At 32.9% G+C, this 15,423-nt stretch overlaps 1 protein-coding gene across 4 annotated transcripts in view; it reads left to right on the top strand.

Moving 5' to 3' along the window:
- Positions 1-1,895: 1,895 nt before the first annotated feature.
- Positions 1,896-15,423, top strand: part of LOC145943019 (uncharacterized) — a 21,093-nt gene continuing 7,565 nt past the window's right edge. For 2 of the 4 annotated variants that reach the window (XM_083050212.1, XM_083050210.1), the window contains exons 1-5: positions 1,896-2,168; positions 3,031-3,110; positions 4,384-4,458; positions 14,556-14,720; positions 14,785-14,895. In XM_083050212.1, the coding sequence (XP_082906338.1) occupies positions 2,066-2,168; positions 3,031-3,110; positions 4,384-4,458; positions 14,556-14,720; positions 14,785-14,895 (534 nt within the window). In that variant the 5' untranslated portion in view covers positions 1,896-2,065. Of the gene's footprint in view, positions 2,169-3,030; positions 3,111-4,383; positions 4,459-8,167; positions 8,422-14,555; positions 14,721-14,784; positions 14,896-15,423 lie in introns of those variants that run through there. The other 2 variants (XM_083050211.1, XM_083050213.1) reach the window with 2 other exon arrangements.

Below are 15,423 nucleotides of genomic sequence, written 5' to 3'. Positions count from 1 at the left end.
TACCCTATATTATCGATAATAAAGAGAATTTTTGATATCGAACAATTAACATCGACTGATATATCGAACGCCTACGATCATAAACAATTTAAAATTAAAGGATTTAAATTGCATTAAACAAATAAAATCTTATATCTTTCAGATATAAAATCTTTCATCTCAAAATTTTATATAAATTTTTATTTTAACATTTGATTAGACATGTGAGACTTGCGAATTAATTGTATTCTGCTTGTATATGTGCTTTATGCGACTATGCAAGTTTGTTTAAATAGGCTTTTTCAACACATAAAAAGTGTTTGAACAAAATAAATACGCATTTCAAATGTGAATGTTGTCTTTCGAAAAGAAAACTATATAAAATTTAGTAACTTTTTGCACGACATGTTCGCCAACCATGTTTCGGAGCAGAGAGAAACCAGAGAGAAACATGAGAGCGGCCACCGCGATTCAGCGGACGCGTGTACTAATGCGCCCCCTGAGAAAGTGTATATAAAGTGTATATAAAAAAGGAATAACATTTTTTAGATTCCCAAATGAAGATAATATTCGTCAGGCATGGATAAATGCTTGTCAAAGGAGCGAAGTAGCACTTATTAATTGACATAGATTATTATTTATTACTTATTATTTTCATTTTTTAGTTATATCATAATTTTTTATTAGCTTTCACTTTTTAGTATTATACTTTTCCATATTTTCATTTATTGTATTTGTACTATATTTATTTTTATAATTCTTAATAATATAAAAAAATTAATAAAAATTAATAAAAAATATTAATAAAACATTAATAAAAATTTTAACAGTAATTAAAAATTTTTATTCTTAATATAATATTTTAATATAATATGTAATACAACAGACAGCACGTAAAAATGTCTAAAAAATGTTGTAAAGACGTGTTTAAGATATTTTTAAGACATATGTTGTTTGGGTATATATTTTCATCAATATTATGTTTGAATTCCGCGCCAATTTTTGGGGCAAATTTCTTATTGGCCTTTCCTGTATTCAGCCGCCATTATGCGCAATGTTACACCTGGTATTCTTACACCATGGTCTCACCAACGATGAGCGTCTCGTGGACTTGTGCGGCGGCAGGCACGAGATTTCGCCTTTCGCGCGTAGCGTTCCACGTAATTCGAGAAGGACAAAATTTTATGACGTTAAACTTTGGGCAATATATAAAAAATTAAATATATTGAATATAAGGTGTAAAATCAGATTATAAGTTAAATAAAAATTATATCCAGTTTCCTGAGTACATTAAAAAAATTGTTTTCTGACAGTGCATATCTTTGACTATAGAAATATGGACTGCTAGTCCCCCACTCTCTCTATACGATTTCTGTATATCCCAATGAATCCAACATCTTCGAGATTTTAAGCTCCGCCCCATCGACCAAAGACCGGGAAATTTGAATAAATAAACTGCATTTTTTGAAATACAATTATATTTTCTAGTGTTTAGTTACAAAATAATGCAAAAAAAATTAAAAATTATACTTTTTAATATACTAGAGCACTATAAGTGCGCGCGTACAAATGTATACAAAAAATGTTTTGAAATATAAAATTTGAACATAACAAATAGTATATAATAATAATATAAATTATAAATAACTTGCTCATCGTTGGTGAGACAAAGCCAGAGCGATGGATTGTTGATCCTTGTCTGACTCATCTGTTTAGTTCTCAACTCGGTTCTTATCCGAGTAGTACGGATATGAACCATATCACGGATTCGAACCATTTATCACGCTTTTTACCGAGCGTAACGACGTAGTTTATATACACTTTCTCAGGGGGCGCATTAGTACACGCGTCCGCTGAATCGCGGTGGCCGCTCTCATGTTTCTCTCTGTTTCGGATTTATATATATATTGTATATATATTTTGCGTACTACGTGGTACATACATACGTGTTGGCATGTTTTTGTAATTCGTGTAGAGTCCAAGTTTACATCGCAATGTGTCGTGTGTACGATGATCATCATCAGTGATAATCAGTTATATATTTGTATTATAATTATACGAGCAACGTTGATTGCTGACACGTAAAATGGCCTGGTTTGGAGATAGTCTACCCAGTCTGTCTAATTTAAAGGGACAGATTACGAATTTCACGAAAGAAGTTTTATCCGACGGTATCGTTAAGGAAATAGGTACGTATAAATGTATTGAAATTTAGATTTAATTGAAGATCTCGGCATTTTCGTTGGCGCTGTATAATCGAGTTAAAAGACAGGTTATGATATTGTCAAATGACGTTTCTATTTTACCGATCGTACTAACTGGCGGTCTGTTACCATGGATTACCGCACGTTATTTAGCGATAGTAAATCTAAAGTTTATGGCCGGTATTCATAGTCGGTTCTTATATTTAAGAATGTCTTAAGTACAATCTTAAGATGTGATTAACCAATCACAGAGCGGTATTTGCATCTTAAGACATTACTTAAGACGGTCTTGAAATAAGAACGGACTATGAATACCGGCCTATATAAAATTGATTTAAAAAAAATTATGTTTTGTAATTTTATCATAATTATAATATCGTATTGTAATATATCGATAATATGCTACCATATTTGTAAATTTATTTAAAGTCTTAGTCAGACAAGTTGCACATTTTTTTTAAAATGAGCATTGTATATCGAACTTTAATTAAACTTTAAATTCGAAAATAGTATGCAAACAATAATATTAATTTTTATTTCTTTGTACATTTATACTTTCACGTTTAATATGCTATTGCTCTAAACTTTATAATTATTCATCATGACCTTATATTCTATACATTTATTTTGAATTATATATAGAAATTTTGTATCTTTACGGAAAAGAATTTATTGAAAAATTATCAAGTAATTCTGGTAATAATTTTTTCTTATTTTACTTTTTAAGTTAATAATACAATCAAGTTTTAGAAATACTTTTATATATATTTGCAATTATAATATACAATCTATAAAATTTTACAATGCGATCAATTGAATATAACAATTATTTTATGACTATTTTCAGATGAAAGATCAAAAGCTTTGAACGAAGCGAACGAAAGATGCAATCAACTGCAAGATCTGCTCAATGCAAAAGATGCTGAGGTGAGTGCATATTTATGTTACAAATTTATAATTGCAATACACACACACGCACGCACGCACGCACATATAGCACACATAGCACGTACAGATGTCTAATATAGGCTGGATTCCGTAAAGCGCATATGCGCGCATTTATCTATAGTACACGTTACGTATATTATAGAAAATGCGCGCATATGCGCTTTACGGAATCCAGCCATAGTCTGCTCAAAAAGAAGGGGAGTTACAATGCGATTAGAAATTATTTTAACATATGTCGCGTTTCCTAATAATCGTGAATAAGTGTAAAGCAAACACGTTTACCTCTTATCCGTTAACATATGACATAATCTGAAATCTTCTAATCTTCGTTAAAAACAGTGATAGGTATTACAAAAAATATCAAAGTTTTAAAGGACGGAAAAATCAATTTTGAAAAATTAACGTGTCAAAAAAACTTCGTTTTTAAAAATATTAAAATGAAACATTTTATATATCTATCTTTTACCTATCTACACCTACCTATCTATAACGAAACACATTTTACCATGACGACGAGTCAAGAAGAAGGAGAAGGAGGGAAGGCGAAGGGGGAGATTGGGGGAGGGGGAGAGGAAAGGAGAATGGAGGGTTTCGGCGGTACTAGGGGTCATACAAGATAACACATCGAGGATTGAAAAGTGGGGACCGTTATCGCAATGCAAACGTAAGATAAGAGCGGCAAATGTAAACGCGCATCGTACGTCCTGTATCCAAGACGTACCACCGGACTTCCTTCTGATTGCGCTTCCTAATATTTAAGCTGAAGATTCGCGATTATTTTAAGAGCCCAAATTCAGTCGACAACGATATTTTTTTCTAAAAATAAAATTAAGATGAAAATTTGTTTTCTATTGTAAACGATTTAAAACTTAATCATAAATTAAACATTAATACAGTTTCTGTGCCATCTGGTACAGTCTCTCTATCTCTTTCTTTCTCCCCCTCTCTTCTCTTTCGTAAAAATTAAAAGTATATTAAATATTATTACTTGATATTATTATGCAAAATTTATAAATTTTTATTTATGTATATTTTAAAAGATTTGATTCTTTTGTTTTCGATAAATTTTTATTTATTCGCGCTTGTCATTTATCAGTCATATTTGCCAATATATTGTTGTTACTGTAACACAGGTGCGCATACGAGAAATAAACGAAAAGAAATTAGCATGCTTAGATTGCTAATTTTACAGTCTTATGGTACTTTGATTTTGTAATAATTTATATATAAATCTGAATTTATGTGTATATAGATTTCTCTCCTACGTCGACAAAATATCGAGTTGCAGAGTGCTGTCATCGAGATAAACGCAAAGTCCAAAGAATCGGTAAGTCAAAATTCTGTATTGAATAATTTATATTACAATTGCTGTAGAAAAAAGAAAATGCTCATTATATATGCGTCGAACATGGCTTTTTGTGAGAAAGATTAAAATGTTTAAAAGTCGAAATCGTATTATATTTTTTTTTCTAATCATTTGTTAAACGATGCATATCGTGTATCGGAAAATTATAAAATTAAGAATAATTAGAGCAAACATTAAATAACATATTCCGTTTCTTTTCTAAGCGGATATAACTATTCTAAGCGTAGCTATTCGCGAACGTTCGACGCACTGGTTATCACCTTTTCAAATGTAAGAACTGCTCGCGATTACGTGTGACCTATAAACGTTTAGCGTCGTCATGCGCTCACCTTCTCTCAAGTTTTCTTTCCTTGTTAATAGTCGAAACTCCAAAGTTCTATATATATTATCGCAATAATTTATTGTTACATCGTTACATTATAATAATAACTAGATCGAGTCATTGTCTTTAAATTGATCACTCATTAAGTCGCAAACGATGTGTGTGCGTGCGTGCGTGCATGCGCGAAACTTGTGATAACAAAAACTTGCCGTTTGGCATTAGCTAGCAGATACCGATAATAGTTGTTAATAGCAAAAGTTATTTTTTTATCAGCGTTTAGATAAGGGACTTTTGTTTCGTGTACTATAAGTTTTATGTAGTAGCAATAGTTTTATATATTCCATTATATTTTCAATATACCCTTCACAAATTTGGCTGAATATCAATTTGTGACAATCAGACATGAAAATGAAATATTTCGATAAAGATCAAAAGAGACTTTGAGACGGAAAAAATACACACACACACACTAATACATATTGTATATGAGAATATATATAACACAATTTATATAATTAAAATTAAATATATATATATATATATTTATGAAAAAAGGAATTATTTCAAATATATATACCGCTTTTCGCTGACCCCTGAACACATTGTTTGAAATTTGTTTTATGCTTCAATCTTTCAAGTTGTATAGGATGTGTGCGTGTCGCGTTAGTCTAGAACGAAAGATAAGGCAACGCACTGCTCTCGTGTTCTTTATTACATATCTTGGATCAACAAAGGATCGGTCTGACTTGTCGTGGAATGTGTCACAAATTTCTTCGAGGAGAAAATTTCTCATACAACTTTTTCTTTCGGATGAATCAGCAATCTTTTTTTTTTCAAATATTTCTTCTTTTCGCCAACTGTGTGTATATTATATTTATCATATATATATATATATATATATATATATATATATATATATGTGTGTGCATGTGTGTGTGTGTGTGTAACAATTTCCACAATGCGAGTTGCGTCGTACACTCACGCAAGTTGCGCATACGAAGCTGTCGTCTGCACGTGCCGTCACGTGATCTTTCTATTATGACATAGAAGAGACGCGATATTAGTGTTTGTGAAACTATATGTGTGCGAGAAAGAATATCAGAATTAACAGAGTCAAAATTAATTAATTAATAAGATTCTGTATCTTTTGCGCAATTAATAATGCACTAAAAATATGGGAGATGAAAATGTGCCAGTTTTTCTAATTCTAACTCCTTCGAATTATAAAGGAAGGCAAAAAATAGAAGGCAGAAATCAAAAGGACACGATGAATCATCGTTTGTGCGTTGTTATGTATGTATATGCGAGCGCAGCGATTTAATGGTCCTTGAAAACTATTGCAACTAACGCATCAAAAGTTATCTAATACGTCGCTTATCGTTTAAAGTTTAAAGGATAGAAATTTCACGTTTTGTCTTTTGTTTCTTGCCAATGTAAAATATGTTCTCGACACATCATAGGTATTATTATACGTATGATAAATTACAGAATAAAACTGCGTTAGATACTCCCCAAAAATAATATACTATTAAAGTAAAATGCGCTCTCATCGCTCTCAATCGCGTGGCTATAAATACAGATTGAATGGAGGTTGAACATTACGGGATATATTGTTTGAGAAAAAAAATTCTCGTCTAAACTTTTCGCAAATACGCATTCGGTACGTAATCAGTTCGAGAGATTTTAATTTTAACATCAGATGACGAAGACAGCTCCTACATGATACAATAACGATCCGTAAATTGGTTCAATCTATCGATCTCGGTTAGTAGTTTCGTGCCACCCTACAGTTTCATTGTCGTCGATAACACTCAAAAGTATGATAAGCGACGCGAATTGGGATTGCTCAGTTTTCAGTATGATAGTGACTATGACTACTGTCTCAATCGAGTGGCTATAAATACAGGTCGAACGAGAGAGAGTTTGCACAAAAGTTAACCAAGTGCTATTTGGGCGATAAAGTTCGGCAGATAGTAAATTTTGTTACTGAAAAAATTATTAAAGGTTAGTAATAATGTATATTTCCTTAATTGTCGTTATTATATGTCGATGATTATTTGCTTTATTTAACATTGCCTCTGTTTATTTTTGACATTGAACTGATTTAAAATTTATCTTTTAATATGCACTTTATTTTTTCGTGTTCTTTTCTTCCTGCATTTAATTGCACTTAATTTTGATAATCGACACTTGCGGTCTCATTAATTGGAAATTGTGTATTTTTGTAAATATTACGGCGCTATTTTTAAAGATCTTAGAGATACGTAATTATATATATATGGAGAAAAGCTTCGCAAAGAGGAAACGTAAACAGAAGAATGACATTGTTTGAACGTCATTCTTATAACACACTGTCTGCAAAAATACAGTTACATATTACAATTATAGTAGCAGTTTTGTCAATTGTATATCTGAATTCTTTCCGGTCTATTTTCATTTCTTTTTTTTGTCTGGTGTTCTATAGTTCTCTATCGAAAAACAAATCACTAACGGCGATGCTACGAATGAAAAATTAGTCAGGCATTAAAATTCAGGAATACGAGTATTCGTAATATGTATGTGATTGTTTATCGTTGTGCGATCCATCATTTAGTGTCTCGATAACTAGCTCATCTTCCTAATTCTTTTATTATTTTTCTCTATTCGTTTTCTCGCTTCAAGTATACATATTTTTAAGTGGAAAAACTAGGAAAGTCTCTAAGGTTTCTCGGCCGATTTTACTCTAGCGATTACTATGGCGCTCTTTTATAATGTTTTCTCATTTCCTTCAGCTGTGCCCGCAGCAAACGCACTACTATACGGGCTGATAAAAATGTCCTGTCGACGCCTGCGTTAATATAACAGCACGTACGACACGTCGTACGTTCATATATACAGCCGCATTATAACGGAAAGATAGTAAAATAGTCTAATTATATTATATGTGCGACTGCTTTTCCATATTTTTTTTATAATGCGTTTTATATTTCTATAAAATAAAAGAAGAAAAGATTAAATTACGTTCTCGAAAACGTATACGTATTCGCGAAATATAATTTATGGTCGTGACTATATTAAAGCTCGGTATTATACAATTTTCGTGATGGCGTGTTTCGCAGCTCGCGTGAAGAATTAGCAGAAACGAAATACCGAGTCGAAAACGTCTTCGAAATGTGTTTCGTATAGTGACATTCGTGGTCCGCAAACTGCTCCGATATGAAATCGCACACATATACAATACATATATGTATATTGCATCCTCGTGTAGTCTTCTTACGTTTGCACCGCTCCGCGTAACTTCCACGCGTAGCCTCCTCCTCCTCCTCCACCGCCAGCTGCGTAGGGTCGCTGGTGGAAGGTGGAATAGTCGAAACATACACAGTCATTCGTCGACCAGCGCGTTCATTCGTCGCGTCACACATCTCGCAACGTGCGAGTGCTTGGACGTGCGCCGCAACCCGTGGACGTTTTTTTTCCTCTTCGAAAAATGGTCTAGCTGCGAAAGTTGCTCTCCGCCAAAATCGCTCAAAATATTGTACGTCGGTATTTCGTGAGTTTTTTTTTCGGGAGAAGCATAGAAGCGGATCGAAAGACTGTATGCGACGACTATTTTCAATCCCCAAGTAAGTTTTTTCAGAATCGTTTCTCTCTTGTGTAGAGAGCGAGTTATTCTTCAGCGTGGATTTTTTATCGAAACAATCATTTTACGATACCTATGACTCAATTATGATAAGATAAATTTTTATCTAGCGTACTAATTTTAAAATAATTAAAATAAACAGTTTTGATATTTGAAAGCATGCTGAAAGATTTTTTTTTTCGTTCATCTTGTATTTAAGATTCTTCTACTTAAAAAAAATAAGCAAGAAATATATATAGATGCGGCATTTTATTTTTATCGTGAAAAAAAATTAATTGTTATCACATGGAAAAGAAATGTTAAATAGTAAATTTGTTTGTATCTTGGATATATTTTAAAGTTGCAATATAAAAAATAACAGAGCACGACTCTTCTATCGCGCCATTTTTTCGCGCGCGAAGTGATGACCAGGCAATTTATCGCGCGCACGCGTACATTTCTATGGTTATTTTTCGTAAGTTTTGCAGCGAGTTTAAAAAAAAATGCAATCTTCGATAAAATAGTTGATTCCTTTTGTGAAATAAAATTTAAATGAAATTTATTTATATTGACAATTGTCGATAATTTCGTGAATGTAACATTTTAATGTTTTAAAGATTACAAATCTTTAAGAAGTTAAAAAAATGTTTAAAATAATTTTACAACAATATATTACTATAATTTTATTTGGATTACAAGTTTTATACTGCAATATAAATGTTTGACGACTGAATTCGAGATTTAAGATTTATTTGTTGTGTAATCTAGTTTTTAAATTATATAAGACTCTCAATTCTGAAAGGATGTAAAATTTTTAACATGTTTTCGTGAAAAAAAAAAGAAAAACTATATACATTTCAATGGTGCAAAAACATGCAAACTTGGAGAAGATTTAATAAAAAACGTTTACGATACGTTTTAAGACGTTTATACATTGTAAAACCAAGTTGAAATTAACGTTAGAATTTGTAAAGCGAGTGCAATTGGCAGTTTTTTTTCTTTATTTCCATTTGGCCGCAGTATAAACTACGTCGAATTTGCGCCTATTTCGCGTTAAGCAATGTTCCCGAGTTATCGGTAGATAATGCACGAAGGACAGGCTTACCTATGATTACTTAACCAACGCGACGCGCGATTACCTGTACACTCGTACGACTTTGTGGACAGTATTAGTTGCAAAAAATAGAATGTTACTTGTAAACGATAAAACTCGAAGCGTATACTTATCGTATATGTCTCGACATATACACGCGCGAGACACTTATGCGCGAGTATCTAAGTAAGCGCGTTCGGTTTCACGGTGACGTGTGTGCGCGTGCATAAGTATGTGTGTGTACATTTTTTTAAATAACAAATATGAAGAAAAGATATGAAATATATTCTCGAGAACGATTTATTTAATTTTCCATTTTTTTAATCGCCGAGAATAACGCATTTGAATAAAAAAAAAAAAAGGAAAAAATTTTAATTCTAAGATTCATTCCTCTCACATTATATGTATACGTGATAAATGATCGATATTTCTGTGTAACTTGTTAAAATAATGAGTGGTCTTGAGAGAGAGACAATTAAAATAAATTTGGAGAGGGAGTGGGGGGACATGATGAATTTTACATGTTACAGATACCTACAGTGCGTCCGCGTAAAATAAATGTTCGCTATATTTCGTAGATAAATTTCAAACTTGATATTTAAAAAAAATTAGATTTATTGATTCAAGATAGATTCGAGATAGATTTAAATGAAATGCGTATACAACATAAAGATTAAGAAATTTTGCCAACATGATAAAAGATGATTAATTTTTGTCTTCGTTACAATAGCGGTAATACAATAAAAAATGCCACGTCCTTGGTTTTTTTATTTCGAAAACTAATAACTAATCGGCTAATATCGTTTACATTAATAAACATAAGCATTAAAGATACATATGATTGCGCGGACGGACTTATGGACGCAACGATTAATATTGCACATATATTTTCGACGACCCCGTAATATTAGCTCTTTTTAAAATTTGCAAGAGTTTGATTCGCTATTGCTCTCACTAATTCCGAGTCGTAGTATGCGAATTAATATTTAAGCAAATTAACAGCAGTGTTATTACACGATAGTATCGTCTATCGTAATAAACATTCACGGATAGAATTTTCCTCTCGCGTATGTCACGTTGACCAAAGATCAAGAACATCCAGCATAAAACATAGAGATGTCGCGAGAGAAGCCATATAGTTATCACGTATTTTTGCTGCATGTGCTCCGTTGTATGGTGATGAGCTGACACTATACATCGTCTCCGATGACGACTTCTTACCTCGAAGAACTCGCTGAGCGCCAACTTCTGAGTATCTAACACCAGAGACGGTGTGTTATTCGCGACGTTTGTTGATAATGTTCCTATTCAGCTTCTCCGCATGCGAATGCATGTGTTTTATTAGTATCCACACAGATTTTCGTTAATTAATCGACCGTTCAATAATGTTCATTACGAGAGTGAGAGAAATATACATGTATACCGTTGTCGTCGAAAGAGAACGTCGCGTCGCGATCGACATTGATGTTGCTTCGGTGAATTAAATTATCGCGTATATAAGTTATCGTTGACGACGAGCGCGTGAAGTGGATGAAATATCCATGATCGCGCGAACTGGAACGTTACTTGACATACAGGATATTCGACAATGCAAGGGTCATGCGAGTCAAAGCCGGAAATAGTAAGCTGTGGTTCTCATTCGTCGAATAAAACTGTTTTCTCTCTCGTGTCGAATGTAAATTGTTATACATTGGAAACTTTTCGCTTTTCTCTCTCTCTCTCTCTCTCTCTCTCTTTCTCTTTCTCTTTCTTTCTCGGCGCGAAGTCGAGACGACTTGAATAAAAAAGTGGCCGAAGTTGGAAATTCACCTGACTGTTGCTGTTATTTATCCAGATTATTTATTGAACCCTGAACTCCACGGACATCGCGATACTCGACGTCGCGTGTACGCGAGTACATATACACACTCTTGTATATGTGAGCGCCTCGCGGCCACTTGGTTACGTCACTGGCATCGTGGACATTATTATGTTCCTACTGACGCAGGTACAATATGCCTGCCACGCTATTAGAGCAGCCTGTGTTAACCTGAAACTCCGCGTAAGCGGAGTGTGTTTCATAACGTCGCGAGAGAGAGACATAGAAATACTGTAAGCTGTAAGCGATATTCCTTTATTATCAGCAAAAATGTGCGTGCGGTATGCCGCGACGCTCGTTGAAAAATTACTTTTCTTATATATACTGATATTCATATCTCGCATTCTTCGATTATTTCCAAGAAAGACGACTTTGATCGAACACATACATGCGAATTTAATTATCGCGTATTTTAAAAACGTATCGTTTGTTAAATCTCGACCTCTCCCTCCCCCCATTTTTTCTCCTTGTAGGTACATAGTTGATTGATAAATTATATCATTGGTCCAACATTGCTTCGCAAATTTATTTCCCTTTGAAAAATACACGTCTATCTCTTCTAATATGATGTAAAAAGGATAACGGAGCGAACGCAGATGCATCGGTTGGAAGAAAGCATGTGTTCGCGCTTCATAATAGCGATTTCATTACAGTCGTATATAGAGCAACATCTGTACGTGTCGACTGCTCGCACAACATGATCGTTATTCAAAATTTATTTCTTCTCCCGTAAATTAATTATTTTATACTATTCTTTTTTTGTGTATATATTTTCCTCTTCCCTATATTGTGAAACCTATTATTACACCATAATTGATAACTCATATACATATATATAGATATAGCCATGGTCAGCGTAGTCTCGTTGATTTTTCATCGCAGGATTGCGATAACTCGCGCGTTTGCGATTGATAGTAACATCCTTTCCCACGCTTAATATCAGGATTGCGTTATCTGCGTACGACGCATCAACCACGCGTAGCGTGCTGCACAATATTTGCCGTATAAATACAGAGTGCACGTAATGGTAAAAAAAAAAAAGTAAACTTCAAAACTCGAAAAAGAAATACGTTTATTATCATACAGATATATTTATGTATAAATTATATGAATTAAAGTTGTTTTTTTATCTGCGAATAACAGACAACTATTTGAGCATTTTCAAAAGAAAGCTACATTTAAATAGAAAAAGATTACTATTTTGATCAAATTTCGCTTTTGGTTTCATCAGGTAATTATTATTGCATCTATTTTAAATATACTCATTTTCTATCCACTGTATATATATATATATATATATATATATATATATATATATATATATATATACAGGGTGTCCCAGAATGATGGGGACTAAATTTGTGTGCAGATTCCTGGGATCATTTGGAGACGATTTTTCCTCAGCAAAAATGTCGAGACACCAATAATTTTCGAGTTATAAGCGATTGAAAATAAAGAGTTTTTCGCAAACTAAGCCTTGTGGAAATAAAATAATAATAAATTCACATTCTTCAGTTAATTTCAGGTAGAGTTTACTTTAATAGAATTTTAATTTAAGGCTTAGTTACAAAGATACATGATGGCAAAAATTGGAAACATGCAAAAAATAATGACCTCCCTCGTCATTTTCGCTGAGGAAAAATCGTCTCCAAATGATCCCAGGAATCTGCGCACGAATTTAGTCCCCATCATTCTGGGACACCCTGTATATATGAAATAGTTTTATGACTTTGCTTTTCATCTACACACAAACGCGTTAACATTTCTACGTTTCATATATGTATAATGAATGATTCAAGTATCAAGCGTATCTGACGTTATAATTAGATTTCGTATTTTTACAATGCGTTTTTATCGCATCGTACAAGTCGATGAAAAATTAACGCGATATATTCTGCTTTACAAAATTGAGGACTTGTAAGTATTATATCGGGGGCATTATATCATTGGACGTGCACATCTCGACATGCGTCGCTCTCGACATACCGAAATGTGTAAAACGAACAAAAAGAAAAGGCCGTTACGAAGAAAAGATGGAGACTCTTGTCGTGAGACTTATGCAAGTCAAACGACGCATTATTCCTTGACCTGACCCAACGAAACCTCCTTTCATATTCATTAGGATCGTCCCACTTCAGTCTGTCGCTTTGGACCACGGAACGCAACAATGTGTCTCCGATGCATCGCGCAAATCGATTTGTGTGGAAAATATCCAAGAGAATAGAGAACTTATATACATGACACAAAAATATTTAATACATTTTGTCAACGGAATACGTTAGAGAGTTGATATAATATTACTTATTTCGTATTTATATATTATATATTGATATTGATTGTTGAAGAAACCTATATTATATACATGTATTATTTCAATTGTCTCAAACATCACTAATCTAATTACTAATCTATACAAGGTAAATGAAAGAGCGAAAATATTAAATTTGTTTTTTTTTCCAAGCCATCATTTCGAAATTCTTTTTATTTTTCCTTTTTTAAAGGGGTTGAGAAAGCTGCTTTTGTTATTAATCCTTATATATATGTATATATAATCTTTATATATTAGGTCAGATTTGATTAAAATATATATATATATATATATATATATATATATATATATATATATATTATATGATGATATAATTATATGATGAAAATATATATAAGAAAATATATTTTATTCTGGTTGGCATTTCCATGGTATTTTGGATGAAGTATGCCCGATAAAAATCTCCATTTTATCAAAATCGAGTACAATGCTATTCTCGAGTCGCAGGGCCGTATGTATAACACCTATGTAGCATTTCCATTAGCATTTCGACGTATATCGTTCACCTAACCGAGGAAAGATTTCCGTCCAGCATCCGTGATGGAATGAGAAACGTCGGAATCCAAACGTGTTCCGTTCAAGAATCCATTTTAAAGACAAACGGGAAACTTTTGTCACATAGAAATCCAATTTTCTCAAATTCCTTCCATTATCGAATCTATTATACACATTTAGCTGTACATATTTATGTAGACCTTGCAACGCAATAGATGTACGGTTCAGCGTAGACTAGACAAATTAGCTATGGATCGACTTTTCAAATCGAAAAAATCGAAAAGGAACCCTTTTTGGAACAGTTCGAATTTCAAATCGTTTAAAAGACTCGAGGGATGTAAACGTATCTCCCTTTTGTTATAGAAGGATGCAAATCATATCGATGAAACCGAAGGCGTCTTTTGCGATCCGTCGTGCGTCAACAATCGAAACGCAAAGAATCAGAATGTACGCCAGCTACAGGAACAATTGGCTCAAGCCACCGTGAAAGTACGCGAATTAGAATACGAGTTAAAACACGTTCAGAAGGTAATAATCATTAATAATAGAATCGTCTGAGGAATATAAGTTTGCGTAAACAATTATAATACAGGTGACCACCAACACGTCCTTGAGAGATGACATTTCCGATGGGCACCAAAAGGCTGAAGTCGTACGAGCGAAACAAGATATGATGAATCGTATAATACAAATGGAAGAAAAGGTACAAAGAGCACGGTATATCAACGTATCTGGAACATGTTTATCTTGCAGTTACAAATTAGTTGATTGTAAATAGAAAAAGCTCAAAATTGTGATGGAAAGAAATTGATTCTCGTGTAAGAACGAGCCATTAATAAAACATAAAGTTACATCATCAAAGAAAGATAAAAAGATACTCTTTCCAAGAGTTAAATGTTTCAAACATGTTTAGGAGGATAGAGAAAGGAATAGATTAGTTGAGTATTTTAAAATTCGAGGAATACTTAAATATTCCCACGAGAATTTTTCGAAATTAATATATTTATTACAGAGCTTATTTTCTATATTATTATCGTTTATTTTTGTTATGAATAAAAGAGAAAAATTGTTTTTTTCAACTTTTTCTCCCATTGAGATTAATTCTTCATTAATTAATGCCACGTTTTACAATTCTCGCTTTACGCAATTACTTTGAATAATGTTGTCTCGATCGATATCATATCATTTTTCTATTTATGGAAAATAATTTTAGAAAAAGCGAGAGCGATTA

The sequence above is a fragment of the Prenolepis imparis genome, unplaced genomic scaffold, assembly GCF_030444845.1.
Source record: "Prenolepis imparis isolate NDT839.2.m4 unplaced genomic scaffold, iyPreImpa1.0 SCAF_11, whole genome shotgun sequence".
Taxonomy (NCBI): domain Eukaryota; kingdom Metazoa; phylum Arthropoda; class Insecta; order Hymenoptera; family Formicidae; genus Prenolepis; species Prenolepis imparis.
Note: the sequence above shows the minus strand (reverse complement) of the source record. Positions and strands in the feature narration are given on the sequence as shown.